This window comes from Perognathus longimembris, chromosome 2 (genome assembly GCF_023159225.1).
Source record: "Perognathus longimembris pacificus isolate PPM17 chromosome 2, ASM2315922v1, whole genome shotgun sequence".
Lineage (NCBI taxonomy): Eukaryota > Metazoa > Chordata > Mammalia > Rodentia > Heteromyidae > Perognathus > Perognathus longimembris.
This window is the reverse complement of record NC_063162.1, coordinates 59557626-59574098: the sequence shown is the minus strand read 5'-3', so window position 1 is coordinate 59574098 and position 16473 is coordinate 59557626. Positions and strand designations below refer to the sequence as shown.

Below are 16473 nucleotides of genomic sequence, written 5' to 3'. Positions count from 1 at the left end.
CTGGGGACTTGTCTGATTTCTGAATTTTTGACTGACCTCACCTGTTTCTGCTTTCCTCTAATTTATTTTTTGCTGGCCTGGGGCTTGAACTCAGGGCCTGGGTACTATCCCTGAGCTTTTCTGCTCAAGGCTAGAGCTCTATCACATGAGCCAAAGCACCACTTCTGACATTTGGGCAGGTAAGAGTCTTATTGACTTTTCTGCCTGGGCTGACTTTGAATCACAATCCTCAGATCTCAGCCTCCTGAGTAGCTAGGGTTACAGATGTGAGCCGCCTGTGCCTGGCTTGCTTTCCTCTGATCTTATCCTCCACTTGGCTCCCCTCTCCCAAATCCTGCCAGTCCTCTCTGCTCATACCTTTGGTATCCAGAGCATTTTTGATATGCTCTCCACTGCCCACTGTGTACTCTCTTTCTTGTGTATGAAGACCACAGGTTACACAAAGCCACCTATTTAAGTATCCACCAATGGGCCTGTTCCATCTTGGCACTATGGAATCCTATCTTAACTGAAAAGTTGGTATGAATCTTTTGGTAGTTGAGAAAATTGTGACTCTGAGGTCAAGTTTGTTCTTGAGAGCCTAGTTAGGATTCATTTCTCCTGACTGCTTGGATATATTCCTAGCAATGAAATGCTGGATCAAAGACTCTAAAAAGTATATAACAATTTTTTTGGTGTGTGTGTGTGTGTGTGTGTGTGTGTGTGTGTGTGTGTGTGTGTACTTTACTGGGGCTTGAACGTAGGGTCTGGGCATGTCCCTGAACTTTTTTGTTTAAGGCTAGTACTCTGTTTTGTTTTGTTTTGTTTTGGCCAGTCCTGGGGCTTGGACTCAGGGCCTGAGCACTGTCCCTGGCTTCTTCCCGCTCAAGGCTAGCACTCTGCCACTTGAGCCACAGCGCCACTTCTGGCCATTTTCTGTATATGTGGTGCTGGAGAATTGAACCCAGGGCCACATGTATATGAGGCAAGCACTCTTGCCACTAGGCCATATCCCCAGCCCTAAGGCTAGTACTCTGCCAATTGAGCCATACCTCCACTTTGAGCTTTTTGCTGGTTTATTGGAGATAGGAGTCCCACAAAATTTCTTGCCTGATCTAGCTTCAAACTGAGCTTCTCAGATATCAGCCTCCTTGGTAGCTAGGATCACAGACATGAGTCACAAGTACCTGGCCATAAACTTCATTCTGAAGAGCAGTTTTAGAGCAATAATAGGTAGAAGATGCAGAGATTTCCTGTGCATTTTCCCCACTACACAGTCATAGCCTTCTCCTGATAATGCTAGGGACATATTGCTACATCCATGACAACAGATGACATCTACAGTGACACGTAAGTATCAGCCAGAACCCAAAGTGTACTTGCCTGCTTCACTATGTGCTGGGCACTGCAATGGGTGTCTCAAATGTCATAGGGATGTATGTTAGCTTTCCATTGTTGTGACAGAATACCTATGAAAATCTACCTCAAGGAGGAAGGATTTATTTGGTTCATGTTCAGAGGTGTCAATCCAGTTGCTCTGTGGTGGGAGTGCACACTGGAGGCGGTGGTCACCTTGTGGCATCTGGAAAACAGAGAGAGAGAGAGAAAGAAAGAAGGAACAGGAGGAGGAGGAAGAAAGAGGAGGAGGAAGAGAAGGAGAAAGAGGAGAAGGAGGAAGAGGAAGAGGAGGAGAAGGAGAAGGAGAAGGAGAAGGAGAAGGAGAAGGAGAAGATGATGTTCAGGCTCCATAGCCGGCCATAGCCTTAAGCAGACACGATGAACAAAGGAAGACAAAAGGTCTACAGAGCAGATACAATCCGTCATTATTAGAAGTAGGAATATCTTTCTTCTTCCCATTCTGCCTCTGCCCTCACTCTGAGTTCAAACTCCAGTACTGCAAATTGAGGTGGAGAAGGGGGAAAGGGAGGAGGAGAAGTGAGAGGAGGAAGAGGATGGGGAGGGGAGGGGTGGGGAAGGAGACCACTAAAGTCCCAATTATCTTTAAGGGCATGCCCCAATGACATCACTTCCTCCCACATGGCTCTACTCTTGCCAGACTGGTGACCAAGCCTTGAACACATGGGGGACATTTACGATCCCAACCATATCAGGAAGGCCTCAAAGGGGAGAGGCTGGGCCACCACAGAGGCTAGGTATTTCACTGTGACCTGAGCCCAGGTGGCCATCATATCTGGGAGGACTTACTGTGCCCTGCTCAGGACGTATATTTTGTGTGATAAGTGGTTCTGGTGCTGGGAAGAGAAAAGACTTGAAAATCACTGTTGTGCAAGATTGGGAGCCCCTGTGGAATTTTAAGCAGGGAAGTAACATGATTACATTTGCATTTTAAAAAGGGAGACAAAGACAATTTAGTACCAAAATAAATCTCTGTAATCACATCATCATAGCAGAATAGCATTCCTCAGGCACATTCTCTTCCAGCCTCCATCTCATTCAGGGCTTCCCCCCCGCCCCATAGTTGTAAACATTGCCACACTGGATTTGTGGCCTTTTCATTTGGGCTGTGTCCTCCCTTGGTGTCCTGATAACCCTGTGGAGTGGCAGGTGCTGTGACTCCGCAGAACTGGGGCTTCCTTTATTTTCCAGTTCTCTGGGCATTCACCTGATTGTGCCATGCAAGTGATAATGAACTATAATTATCCCTTGAGTTGCTTTTGATCTTTTCTTTTTGTAAATGACATAGAAATAAAGGACTTGTGCTTGGAGCTTTCTAGGTCCATGTTGACTGTTTCTTTTAAATATCTTCCTAGCAAAAGATTCTGGGTCAAAGACCATGAGTACTTTTTTTTTTTTGTTTCCCCACAAAGTTTTAATAGACATTAATTTTTAGAATATGTGTTAGCCATCTTTCCATCACTGTGACAAAATACCTGTGGTGGTCAACTGATAGGGAGGATAGATTCTAGTTCATGAGTTTAGAGCTTTCAGGACAGGGTTTCTTTTTTTAAAAATTATTATTATTATTATTATTTTATTTATTTATTTTTTGGTCAGTCCTGGGGCTTGGACTCAGGGCCTGAGCACTGTCCCTGGCTTCTTTTTGCTCAAGGATAGCACTCTGCCACTTGAGCCACAGTGCCACTTCTGGCCATTTTCTATATATGTGGTGCTGGGGAATTGAACCCAGGGCTTCATGTATACGAGGCAAGCGCTCTTGCCACTAGGCCATATTCCCAGCCCCAGAACAGGGCTTCTTGATCTCATTGCTTTAGGCCTATGACCAGACAGGTTATCATGGTGGAAGCTCATGGTGGAGCAAAGCTGCTCACCTCACAGAGACTGGAAAGCAAAACAGAGAAAGATAGAAGGAGTGTGGTTCCAATATCCCCTCCAAGGCCACACTCCCAATGACTCCCAATGACCTAATTTCTTTCCTCTAGGCTCTACCTCCTTAAGGAATAGAGTCAAAGGCTGATGAGCAAGTCTTTAACATCTGGGCCTTAACAAAGCAGCTTCAAGATCACAGCAAAATTGAGAAGGTGTAAAGATCTCTCATTATAACCCTAGTTCCCACACATACACAGCCTCTACCATAAACAATATAAATACCTTAAGTGCACATCCACACATCCATCATCCAGAGTCCATGGTTGATGCTGGGTGCAGTCTTGGTGTTGTACATATATTATGAATTTTGACAAAGTTATAAGGTCATACATCTACTATTGTAGTATCATGCAGTGTAGTTTCATTGCCCTAAAAATCCTCTGTGAACCACCTACTCACCACCTTCTCTGTAACCACCAGCAATCACTGACCTTTTCACCAACATCCTAGCAGAGTGTCACATCACTGGAGCCATACATCATGGAACATTTTTGTGCAATCTTCTTTCTTTCAGCACTATACTTTTATGGTTTGTTGGTTTTTTCTTTCCTGTACCACTCCTGGGGCTTGAAATCAGGGTCTGGGCACTGACCTTGAGGTGTTTTTATTTTTATTTTTATTTTTTTAATTTAAAGGCTAGTGCTCTCCCACAGCTCTACTTTGGGCTTTTTGGTGGTTAATTGGAGATAAGAGTCTCATAGATTTTTCCTTCCTGGGTTGTCTCTGAACTGTAATCCTCAGATCTCAGCTTCCTGAATAGCTAAGACTTCTCATTCTTTACCATGACTGGAGGCCACACCTCTATGACTTTCAGCACAATTCTCTCTGTCCCAGTCTATTCAGGGAGCCATCACAGGCAGTAGGCAATCCTGACTTGCAGCCTCAGCCCCTTACAGAGCAGAGCTGGTTAAGTGTGAGGCCTGGGGTGGGGTGCTGGGGTTTCAATATCTTCACATGCATAGCCATTGTCACATACGGTACCTCCTCATCACAGGGGACAGGACTGGGAACACATGGCTGTAGATGTGAAGAAAAATAAAATTTTAGAGCCCAGGGTTTTCTATGGCTTTGGGAACATGTAATGGCATTATGGGTTTCTTTCTCTTAAAAGCTGGCTGGCCTTGGCCCTGTGGAATTGAAGTCCCTAAGGCTCCACGTCCAGGAGTCCTAAGTTAGATCAGGTCCTTGGGCTCCATATGTGAAATAAAGGGAAAGGAGGCTTCCTATATGGGCAGCTGTAGGGTGGCAGCACTTAGAACATGTTTAGCCATCTTCAGGGGCACAGACACTGGCTTCACATGAAACAGAGAACTGGGGGCAGATAGTGAGAAAGGTATGCACAGTTAAAACAGTCCCAAGGAGAAGATGTGGCCTGCTGACCACTACTTCAGTCTTTGTCTCTGGAAGTTCCCAAGTGTTACCATTTTATCACTGGAAGGGAACCGGAGCAAGTTGGCTGGCAGGGGTCCCCTGAGTTTTCTGCTGCTCTTTGCTCTTTTGATGAAAAGAAATAGGCACTGACTATTTGAATTTGCTTTCCATGCAAGATGCTTATCAGTGACTGTTCTCTTTCCTGGAGCCTGGAGGGATTGCAGGAAGGCAGGAGAGAACAGCTCAGATCAGAGGGAACATGTGCAAAAAGTTGAGATAATTTCAATTCATTCACCACAAAAGCATTTTTTAGGTTGCCTCTTACAGAATGATTTCCCTCTTTATCATGGCAAAGGCAATGCTAGATACCGCTCTCCTACAAGGTTGTATGGAGGAGCAAAAGAGCCCACTGCAGTTTAAGGAGGGGCTCAAAAATGGAGGGAGGGCTGTTTGCTTCTCACTGTTTTGCTCATGTCCTAGCATTTGGCCCTACTTTTTATGGGGCACCTTGAAGGACCATCCTTTCCCCAAGGCCTGATGGGATTGTATCTACAGACACACTGTCTGTTTGGAATCCTCTAGAAAGTTTTTAGGCTTAACTCCTTTCCTCTCTCCTGTTTCCAGCAGGTGGAGAGTAAGGCTTATTTCCGAGTTGAAGATTACATCCCAGCCAGTCTGCTGGACAGAATGACTGCTCTTCGGGTCCAGGTTGAAGTGTCTGAGATGCACCGGCTCAGTGCTGAGCTGTGGAGAGAGGAAGCTGAGCTGGAGTTCTTGAGGGTGAGGCCTTCTGGCTCTTCAGAGAGGGGCTGGGATTCAAGGAATGCCATCAGTGATCCTCTTGGAGCTGTCTCTGGGAACCAGATGCACAGGGAGGTACTAATCAGAGCCTTAAGATGCAAAGAAAGGAGCTCCCATCAACCTGAGGGTCAGGGAGATGATTGTAGAAGCAGGCGGCATTGGAAATGTTCCCTTCAAAGATGGGTAGGCTAGAGACTACTGTGGGTCTTTGCTTTAACCTTAGAGGGGGCAGTTCAGCACTTTGGAGGTAGACCACATCTGTCATAGGTGACACACAGGATGACTGAAGTACACACAGAAGTGAGCCAATGCGAAGCCACTAGAAGGCCTCTTGTGTACAGATCACTGACTACAGTCCAGCACAGCCTGCATGTTCCCTGTACAAGGGGCAAAGTGCGTTCCAGTCTCTATACCCCTGGAACCAAAGCAGTGACATTTCATTCCCTTCCCATATTTGTGGGCATCTGCAATGATGAATACCTTCTCTGGCCCACCATCTCCCTCCACTGTGGTCAAGTACTGTGGGGGATGGAAAAATGGAGTCTGCACTTCTGGTCCAATGAGTTCCTGTCCTCTGCTAGGGGCAGAGGCAGCTATGAGATAAAAACACACCATAAGAACAACCTCCCAGCCACTCCAGGTGGGAGCAGGGCAGGAGTGGCTGACTTCCTTGCAGGTACAGCTGGGCATGCGGTGCATGAAAGGGGCCCTCAGATCTTCTGAGACAGGATATGTGGCTGGACCTTTAGATTTGACAAGCAGGGTTTTAATTTGTTTGTTTTTTGTTTTGGTGCTGGTACTGGGGCTTGATCTCAGGGCACTGCAGTCTGCCTTAGCTTTTAATCCTCAATGGTGGAGCTTTACCACTTGAGCCACACTTCAACTTCTGGCTTTTTGCTGGTTAGTTTGAGATAAGAGTCTCAGGGATTTCTCTGCCCTCACTGGCTCTGAGCCATGATCCTCTGATATCAGCTTTCTGAGTAGCTAGGTTTATAGGCTGAGCCATTGGTGCCTGGCTTTGAAGGAATGTTTTTTGTTGTTGTTATTGTTTTTGTTTGTGCTGGTCCTGGGGCTTGAACTCAAGGCCCTGGTGCTGTCCTGAGCTTTTTATGCTAAAGGCTAGCATTCTACTACTTGAGCCACTGCTCCACTTCAGATTTGTTGGTGCTTAATTGGAGATAAGAATCTCACAGACTTTCCTGCCCAGGTTGATTTTGAACTTTGATCCTCAGATCTCAGCCTTCTGAGAATCAAGGATTACAGGCATGAGCCACTGATGTTTGGCTTTGAATGAGCAGTGTTTAAAGGAAGCTCCATTTTGTCCATGTTTTCTTTCTTTTCATAGAGACAGGTACCTGAAAGCAGAGCGAACAAGGTGGGGTCTGGCTTTTTCTTTGTGGCCTGGCCTTTATTGCAGCCATGCTCATGCCTAGCATGGGGCCAGTCTGCAAGGATTTCAGTAAGGAAGCAACGACTGGATAGTGCTTCCTGCATTCCATGGTCCACACTGCACGTTCACTAACCACAGGATGCAGCACTCATTCCCTTGATGGGAAGCAAGTGGAGACTTTAAAGCCCTCTGATGGCAGTGGCCACAGAACTTAAGAATTGATTCAAGAGACCAAGAACTCCGCACAGCATGACATTCTTGCAAGACAGATGCTGACAGATGTTCCCTCCCCTGGCTTGAATTATGAAAAACAACTGCAAAAGCAGCCACCATCTCAGAAGCAAAAAATACAACATTCTCCCATTTTCTCTAGTTTTTCATAGATGCACTGAATCAATTTTATTACATTTGCATGCAACCTTCTTTGGTGTCAAGGAATACTCTGGATTTCATACTTGCTATTTGATGGGCTAGATGCAGTTGCTAATGCTGTAGGCTGACTGTTCCTTCTCCCCCTTCCTCCCCCTCTCTCCCTCCCCTTCTTATTTTGCTGTTCTTGGAGCTTGAACTCAGGGTCCAGGCACTGTCTCTGTTCATTCTACCACATAAGCCACAGCTCCACTTCCTGCTTTTTGATGGTTACTTGGAGCTAAGAGTCTCACAGACTTTCCTACCTGGACTGGCTTTGAACCACAATCCTCAGATCTCAGTTTCCTACATAGGTAGGATTCTAAGCATGAGCCTACAGCACTCAGCTTGGCTCTTTCTTCTTGGTACAGAGAGCTTAATGGAGACACAGTCATCCCCAGAATATACTAGGACCCTCTGCATTAAGGCCTGAGTTTTTTTTTTTTTTCTTAACAAAGTCTTTTAGGAATGTGAGCATCCTCATCATTCTGCCCTGTGGAATTAGCACACCTATATTGTGGTGGCTTTGTCTTTCTCTCTTTGTTCTGTGCATTCATACATATGCATATATATTTAAAGGTGGACTGATACTTATTATATATAGACACATATACATACACCTTTACCCTGGTGCCACTACTGGGGCTTGAACTCAGGGCCTGGACACTGTCTCTTAGCTTTTTCACTCAAGGCTGGTGCTCTACTGCTCAATCCACAGTTCCACTTCTGGCTTTTTGCTGGTTAACTGGAGATAAAGACTTTCCTGCCTGGGCTGGCTTTGAACCTTGATTCCCAGATCTCAGCCTCCTGAGTACTAGATTATAGGCACTGGCACCTGGCTTCCATGTAGAAGTATTCACAATAATCTCATATCCTTAAAATTTGGAAAACGGAGTTTAACAATCCATAGTTTTCTCCTCCTGTGCTCTATTGTTTGACACAACATGGAACTAAGGCAACCATACAGAGGTTAGCGTTTTTTCACATGAATCTTTAGCTGGGTTTCTGCCTAGTTAGTTAGTGACAGAATCTCACCTCCAGGTCAAAGGTGGTGAGCAGTTTTAACTTTAGTGCTGTGCACTGTGGAGCCTACCTGGTGTCCCAGTCTTGGTTCTCATCACTTGCAGGAAGGAAGCTGTGAACTCCTGGAGGGCCCTGGAGCCTCCTAGCCCACTGCAGAGTCTGTTCTGCAAATAGTCACTGGATTATTTAATTATAGCTCCTCTTGGCTCTTTTTTCTTTTAAAAAATAGAAAAAAAGGAAAGCATTCCCAGGTGGCTGCCTGGTGGGGCTGACCTAATTCCCAGATGCCAATCCTTCCAATTCATTACTTTCCACTAGAAGCAGGCTTGGCAGCAGTCCAGCATGGCTACCACAGAACCCCATCCTCTGTTGGGGAGATGTGCTGCTCAAGAGTATGTGAATCCCACAACCACCTGTTCAAGGTTAACTCACTGTTAAGCGCACTTGCTCGGCCGTGGAGCCATGCTCGCACACCAGAAGGGGTTGTGATGTGTTAATTAAAAAATCTCTCTCTCTCTCTCTCTCTCTCTCTCTCTCTCTCAGCCTGTTAGAATCTATATTCTGTATTTTCTCCACTTTACAAAATGCATTCCCTAGATGACTGCAGATGCTTTATAAATACCCTTTGTACGAGCTGCTTGATTATTCGTTTAAAGCAGTTCTGTCTTCAGGAAATCATTTACCACCCAGGAGCTGGCCCCCCTCTCCTTGCCTACCTCCAACTGAGCCATGAAAGTCTGCATTGAAAAAAACCATGAGAAGGACTTGTCTGTATTATTCAGCCTCTTCTCCTAGGACAGATTCTCAGAGGTTAAGTGATAAGAGTCAAAGCACATGTCCTGTTGTGAATTTCTTGGCTAGTATCTGGAAACAACAATCCATTGACTTCCAACCATTTTCAGAACAGCAAGGGTGCAGTGGGGTGCTCCTGGTTCCGATCTTATTTTGCTGTCTGCTGTAGGAAGACAGGGGATCCGGGTGGGATGGCCCTGGCCCACTTATCTCCCTTTGAGAGAATCCCCATGTGGGATGGAAGAGGAATGGCACCATGGGAGACTTCATAGCAGAGAGGAGACAGACAATATACTATTATTATTATTATTGTTGTTATTATTATTATTGTGCCAGTCCTGGGGCTTGAATTCAGGTCCTGGACACTGTCTCTGAGTTTTTGTACTCAAGGCTAGTGCTCTACCACTTGAGCGACAGCTCGACCTCTAGCTTTTTGGTGACTTATTGGAGTTAAGAGTCTCACAGACGTTGCTGCCTGGGCTGACTTTGAACTGTGATCCTTACATCTCAGCCTCCTACGTAGCTAGGAAGATGCCCTTGGTGATTTTATATATGTTCATGTGTTCCCAATCTTTATCAATCTTTATGCATTTTGCTTGTTGATGGTGTAGACTCAGGAGCAAATACTCACATGTCTACATTCCCAAAGTGGGAACTTTGGCACATTACTCAAATTGATTGAAAAATGTGCCATATCTTAACTACATACCAGTGTGGCTGTGGCTCTTTCAGCACTGGTGCTCAGTAAGTGCTCAGTAAATTTGGGGTGAGCTTGATGATGATGATGATGACGATGACAATGACAACAACAACAAATAATTTCTCTCCAAAGTTAAAAAGAGACTCAAACCTGTGTTTGATACTCCCAAAGAGGTGAAATTAAGACAAAGGAGACAGTTGCTCAATGAAGAGTCCTGCCCTGATGGGGCCCTTTGTAGCTGGGGAATGGGCACTGGTCCCCTCGGAGCCACTGTGGGCTTGCATGGGCATAAGACAACTTTTTTCTTAATGACAACATTGTGTCTTGCAGAAGACTATTTTACTCTAAACACCAAAATGAGCTGGGCGCTAGTGTCTCATGCCTGTAGCTATTCAGGAGCATGAGCTCTAAGGATCATGGCTTTGTTTCCAATTAACTAGAAAAAAAATGCAGAAGTGGAGTTATGGCTCGAGTGGTACAGTGATAAAGCTAAGAGATAGTGTCCAGGCACTGAGTTCAAGCCCCAGCACAAGCACAAAAGAAAGAAAATAAAAAGAAAGGAAGAAAGAAATCAAGTAAGCGGTGGGGATATTTCTAGAGTAAGGAAATATGCTTAGCTGTTTCTTTAACGTACACAGTGAAGGTAGAATTAAACCAATGCATTGTTCATGAGGTGGATTGAGGCCCTGTATCTTGAACCAGTAGAGTGGTGTCTCCGAAACTGGCCTTTCTCCTTTCTCCAGGTTACCCAACAGCTCCCAGAATATGGAGTGTTCATTCACCGAGTTTTCCCAGAGAAGAAGAGACCAGAAGGGGACATGGCCTTGGGGATCTGTGCCAGAGGCATCATAGTCTATGAAGTGAAAAACAATAGCAGAATTGCAACCTCATGGTTTCTGTGGAGAGAAACTGGGAAGATCTCGACTTGTGTGAGTGTGGCTAAATTTGATGAGTGATGTGTGCTTTGTTTTCTTTTTGATCTGTGCATCTTTAAAGGAGTGAGAAGTGACAGATACATTTTTTGACAAAGTTGCTACCATCCTGGCATCGATATTCTGATGCACTGAGGATATTTGGGCGGAGTCTACTAAGAGGTCTGGGAAGGTCTGCAAGAGGCCATTTCTTCCCATCATCCTTCACTAGCTCATTCACAGCCTCAAGGGTTACACTTGCCCTCTGGGAAGTTTCCTTGCACTGGGGATCCCATCTATGTTGACAATCAGGTTGGAGATGGAAGATGGAGGATAAGGAGTCTATAGGCTGAGAGGATTCTGCAAGGTTTGAATCATTTTCATTTGTTAATTACCCCTTGTACACCATGAGTCCAGGCACCTGGCCTGTTGCTCATGGATGACACATGTGCTATGGGATTGTGCCAGCCTTGGGGCTTGAACTCAGGGTCTAAGTGCTTTGGTGCTCAAGGCTAGTGCTCTACCATTCAAGCCCAGCTCTATTTCCAGTTTTTTGGCAGATAGTAGTCTCATGGACTTTCCTGCCTGGGCTGGCTTTGCACACCATGATCCTCAGATCTTAGCTCTTGGGTATCTAGGATTATAGGCATGAGCCATTGGAGCCTGGCCAAAAATGGAGTTTGTGAAGTGATAAAATCCAGCCCTTTCGCCTCCAGTAAGTACTTTATATATAAATTGGCCTAAATTTATGAGTGTTTATTTTTCCTATATCAGGGACCTTGTTTGAGTAAAGCTGGGAAGTTACTGGGTCCATAAGACAAACTTAATAGCTTAAGAAAAACTACTTAATTCTGATTCCCATCCCCCGATGATCATCTTTCTTGGCATGAATGCTTTATTTTTCTGGGAAAAGAAATTATCTCATGAAGGAAGGCCCCCAGCTGCTCGCCACCAACTTAGCATCTTTCACAGAAAATGACTTTAGCATTTTATGCTCCTGCAAGCACAAAATAGGCAACTCTGAGAACAATATGAGAAACAGCTCAGGAAGCTAGCTTCAATTTTGTTTACTAACAGCTAAAGTCAAGATGCTTCAAATAATCACTGAGCAGTCATCTTACCAATCTGCAGAGAAGAGGCAGGGCCAAGAGAGGTGTCCTTTCTTTCTTTATTTATTTTGAAGGTAGATTGTGGTTTGAACTCAAGGACTCATACTTGGTCAATTTATGCTCTACCACTTGAACTATGCCTCCAGTTTGTGCTCATTATTTTGGAGGTGAAGTCTGGCAGGCTTTTCCTGGTAGGCAGGTTTTGAACTATAATCCTCTGGATCTTAGACAGGATTAGGATTACAGATGTGAGTCACCAGGACCTGGCTAAGATTCCATTTTCAAAGATTATGCTTCATTGGTGTATTGACATGCGTGCATAATTTGATGTTCACTTCAACAAGTGTTCCTTCTAAAGCAAGAAGTCTACATATTTTGATTATTGTTCTTTCTCATCAGCCCTAGTTTAAATTGTTGAACAGAAATGCAAGAGCAGAAGATGTATGCCATGTAGGATCCTCTTTAAGGAAAAGAATATAAAGTTATAAGGCACTCAATGAAAGGGAACATTTATTTAGAATGAGAAAATAAATTTAAAAAACCCAAAACCCTTTTTGTGTGTGCCAGTCCTGGAGCTTGAACTCAGAGTCTGAGCATTCTCCCTTTGTGTTTTTTGCTCAAAGCTAGGGAGCACTCTCCCATTTGAGCCACAGCTCCATCCCTGGTGTTTTGGTAGTTTACTGGAGATAAGAGTCTCACAGACTTTCTGTCTAGACTGTCTTTGAACTCAGATCTCAGCCTCTTGAGTACCTAAGACTACATGTGTGCGCCTGGGTTGGCTTCAAATCTCATTCCTCACATCTCAGCCTCCTGTGATTGGGTGTTTTAGAGAATTTAATTATAGTTTAAAATTTCCTTCCTTCCTTCCTTCCTTCCTTCCTTCCTTCCTTCCTTCCTTCCTTCCTTCCTTCCTTCCTTCCTTTCTTTCTTTCTTTCTTTCTTTCTTCTTCTTTCTTTCTTTCTTTCTTTCTTTCTTTCTTTCTTTCTTTCTTTCTTTCTTTCTTTCTTTCTTTCTTTTCTTTCTTCTCACCCATTATGGTGTATGAACTTTGGGCCTGGGTGCTGTCCCTGAGCTCTTCAGTTCAAGACTACCACTTTGAGCCACAGTACCACTGTAGTTTAAAATTTCTAATGAGTACAAAATTATCCTTCACACCAGCTACTGACTCATATCAACTCCCACTTAGGTGTAGTATGTTGCAGGACATGATCAGTTGCTAATGCTGTTGCCCCTTCCCCCTTTTGTTGAGAGCTGGGTGGTTTATCCCAGTGGAAAGGGTGTTCTGAGATGCCCGCTAAGGAAGTAATGATTGCAAAGAAGACTGAAAGCCACATCAGTAAAGCTCACTAACAGTAGCCCCATCTCAATTTCTCTTCAGAGGGATTTTTTCCCAGATCATCAGCACTACCTCATTTCATGTGTTAGCTTCCCATCACTGTAACAAAATACCCAAAATGTTTAATTTTTAAATAGAAAATGTTTTAGTTAGGCTCATGACTGTAGAGGCTTCAGTCTGGGATTGACTATCTGTGTTGCTTTGGGCTTGTGGTGAGGCCAGTGAGCAAAACCATGTATGTTATGGCCAAGGAGCAAAGAGACAGGGGAAGAGAGTAGAGTACTAATACTAATACTCCAAGGACACATCCCCAATGACCTAACTTCCTCCCACTAGACCACACCTCCTAAAGAGTCTACCATCTCCCAATAGCTCCACCCTGAGGACTGCACCTTTAACATATGGATCTCAGTGGACATTTAAGATCCAAACTCTAGCAGAACACAAGTTGGAGACTCAGTAGTCTTGACTGACAATGGTGGAAATATTTTACTTCCCACATTTTATAGGAACAGGTGAACACACTGTCCCAGCCCTTCCAGGAAAGGTCTTCCCAGGTGAGGGTGCTGGAAGGATTTCCCTGCATCTGCCTCTGCCTGGAAAATTATTGTAGGTTTGCCAAGATGTATCAAAACAGAAAGGTTTTTTTTTTTCAAATTTTTATCAAACTGATGTACAGAGAGGTTACAGTTTCATACATTAGGCATTGGATACATTTCTTGTACTGTTTGTTACCTTGTCCCTCATGCCCCCCTCCCTCCCCCCTTTCCCTCCCCCCCCCAGCTGTTCAGTTCTCTTACACCAAACAGTTTTGCAAGTATTGCTTTTGTAGTTATTTCTCCTTTTTTACCCTGTGTCTCTCAAATTTGGTATTCCCTTTGAATTTCTTACTTCCAATACCAGTAAACACGGTTTCCAATATACTCAGATAAGATTACAGAGATAGTGTAGGTACAACCATAGGAAGGTGATACAAGAACATCATCAATAATAGAAACTACACATACCCATAGGACGTTGAAAGTAGTTACAACTGTGATATAACAATTGTTTCCATAACATGGAGTTCATTTCACTTAGCATCATCTTATGTGTTCATAAGGGTATAGCTATTGGGCCTTGTGATGCTCTGCTATGGCTTGCCTAAACCTGTACTAATTATTCCCAATAAGGGAGACCATAGAGTCCATGTTTCTTTGGGTCTGGCTCACTTCACTTAGTATAACTTTTTCCAAGTCCTTCCATTTCCTTACAAATGGAACAATGTTATTCTTTCTGATAGAGGCATAAAATTCCATTGTGTATATGTACCACATTTTCCTGATCCATTCATCTATGGAGGGGCATCTGGGTTGGTTCCAGATTCTTGCTATGACAAATTGTGCTGCGATGAACATTGTTGTGCTGGTGGCATTACTGTGATTTTGTTTGTGGGCTTTTGGATAGATACCCAACAGTGGGGCTGCTGGGTCATAGGGGAGTTCTATATTGAGCCTTCTGAGGAATCTCCATACTGCTTGCCAGAGTGGCTGAACCAGTTTACATTCCCACCAACAATGAAGTAGGGTTCCCTTTTGGCCACATCCCCTCCAACAATTGTTATTATTAGTTTTCTTTTTTTTTTTTTGGCCAGTCCTGGGCCTTGGACTCCGGGACTGAGCACTGTCCCTGGCTTCTTCCCGCTCAAGGCTAGCACTCCGCCACTTGAGCCACAGCGCCGCTTCTGGCCGTTTTCTGTATATGTGGTGCTGGGGAATCGAACCTAGGGCCTCGTGTATCCGAGGCAGGCACTCTTGCCACTAGGCTATATCCCCAGCCCCATAGTTTTCTTGATATATGACATTCTTGCTGGGGTGAGATGGAATCTCAATGTTGTTTTGATTTGCATTTCCTTTATGGCCAGTGATGTAGAACATTTTTTCATATGCCTATTGGCCATTCTCATTTCCTCATCAGAGAAGTTTCTTTGTAAGTCTTTAGCCCACTTGATGAGGGGGCTATTGGTTCTTTGCGGTTTTGTTTTGGAAGAAGGTAATTTTTTTAGTTCTGCATATATTTTAGAGATGAGGCCTTTGTCTGTTGAATGTCCGGTAAAGATCTTCTCCCAGTCTGTGGGCTTTCTGTTTATCTTGAGAGCTATGTCCTTTGCAGTGCAGAAGCTCTGAAGTTTGATGCAGTCCCATTTGTCCAACCTTTCTTTGATTTGTAGCCTTTCAGGGTCTTTGTTAAGGAAGTTCTGTCCTGTGCCAAGGAGCCCAAGTGTTTCTCCTACTCCTTCCTTTAGTGTTTTCAGGGTGCCTGTTTTGATTTCAAGGTCTTTAATCCATTTGGAATTGATTTTGGTGCAGGGTGATATATAAGGATCTAGTTTTAGTTTGTTGCATGTGTTGAGCCAGTTTTGCCAGCACCACTTGTTAAAGAGGCTATCTTTCTTCCATACTATTGTTTTAGCTCCTTTATCAAAGATTAAGTAGGCGTAGTTCTGTGGGTTCAATTCTGGGTCTTCAATTCAAAACAGAAAGGTTTTGAATAAGCAATCAGGGAAGCAAATAGCAACAATAAAACTACAAGGAGTAAACAGTTTGAAATGGAAAACTGATGCTTTCCAACAAAAGAGGTGGTAGGGACAGAAGCACTCAGAATGTTAGTATTGCAGCCTTAGGGGCAAGCAGGGTAGCAAAGGTTTTCAGGGTTGTGTGGGGAAGTGAGATTGGAGTTATACAGCAAAGAAATGCATGCACAGGAGGAACTTTGGTGCAGATGTAAATTTCCCATCAAATGATACTATCAGAGTGAGGATAAATAGAAATAAAAACCTAACCACTGCCATCAAGATTGTTTTCAGCTTTATGGTAAGAAATAGATGGCTTTTCACTCTTGGTGTTTAATCCCTTAGTACTCCAACATCCCAAAGGACAGTTCTGCTGACAGGTTTCAAACTGAATCTCCCCCTCTCTTCCTTTCCCTTACTCTCTCCCTCCTTGTCCCTTCCTTTCCTCCTCCCTCTCTCCATCCCCTCCTCTCTTCCTTCTTTTCTTCCTCCCTCCCTCTCTCACTCCTCCTCATTACCTCTCCATCTTGCCCTCTCCCTTCTCCTCGCTCTCCCGTCTCTCTTCTTCTCTTTTTCTCCCTACCTTCCTCCTCCCCCCTCTCTCTTTCTCTCCCTCTTTGTGTGAGTGATTTTTTCCTCAAGAATTTTTTCAAGAATCTCTATTTTTTCCTCAAGAATCTTTATTAGACCTGAAAAAGTGTCTTAGTTACTAAACAAAATTAAATTCCTGACTGAGCTTAATATAAACTTGTC

General features: G+C 44.1%; 1 protein-coding gene across 1 annotated transcript in view; it reads left to right on the top strand.

Annotated features, from left to right (window-relative positions):
* The window catches only part of Frmpd2 (FERM and PDZ domain containing 2), a 111138-nt gene that overhangs the window by 39943 nt on the left and 54722 nt on the right, over positions 1-16473 (top strand). Inside the window, exons 13-14 of the mRNA XM_048336023.1 lie at positions 5323-5478; positions 10556-10741. Of these exons, the coding sequence (XP_048191980.1) occupies positions 5323-5478; positions 10556-10741 (342 nt within the window). The remainder of the gene's footprint in view (positions 1-5322; positions 5479-10555; positions 10742-16473) is intronic.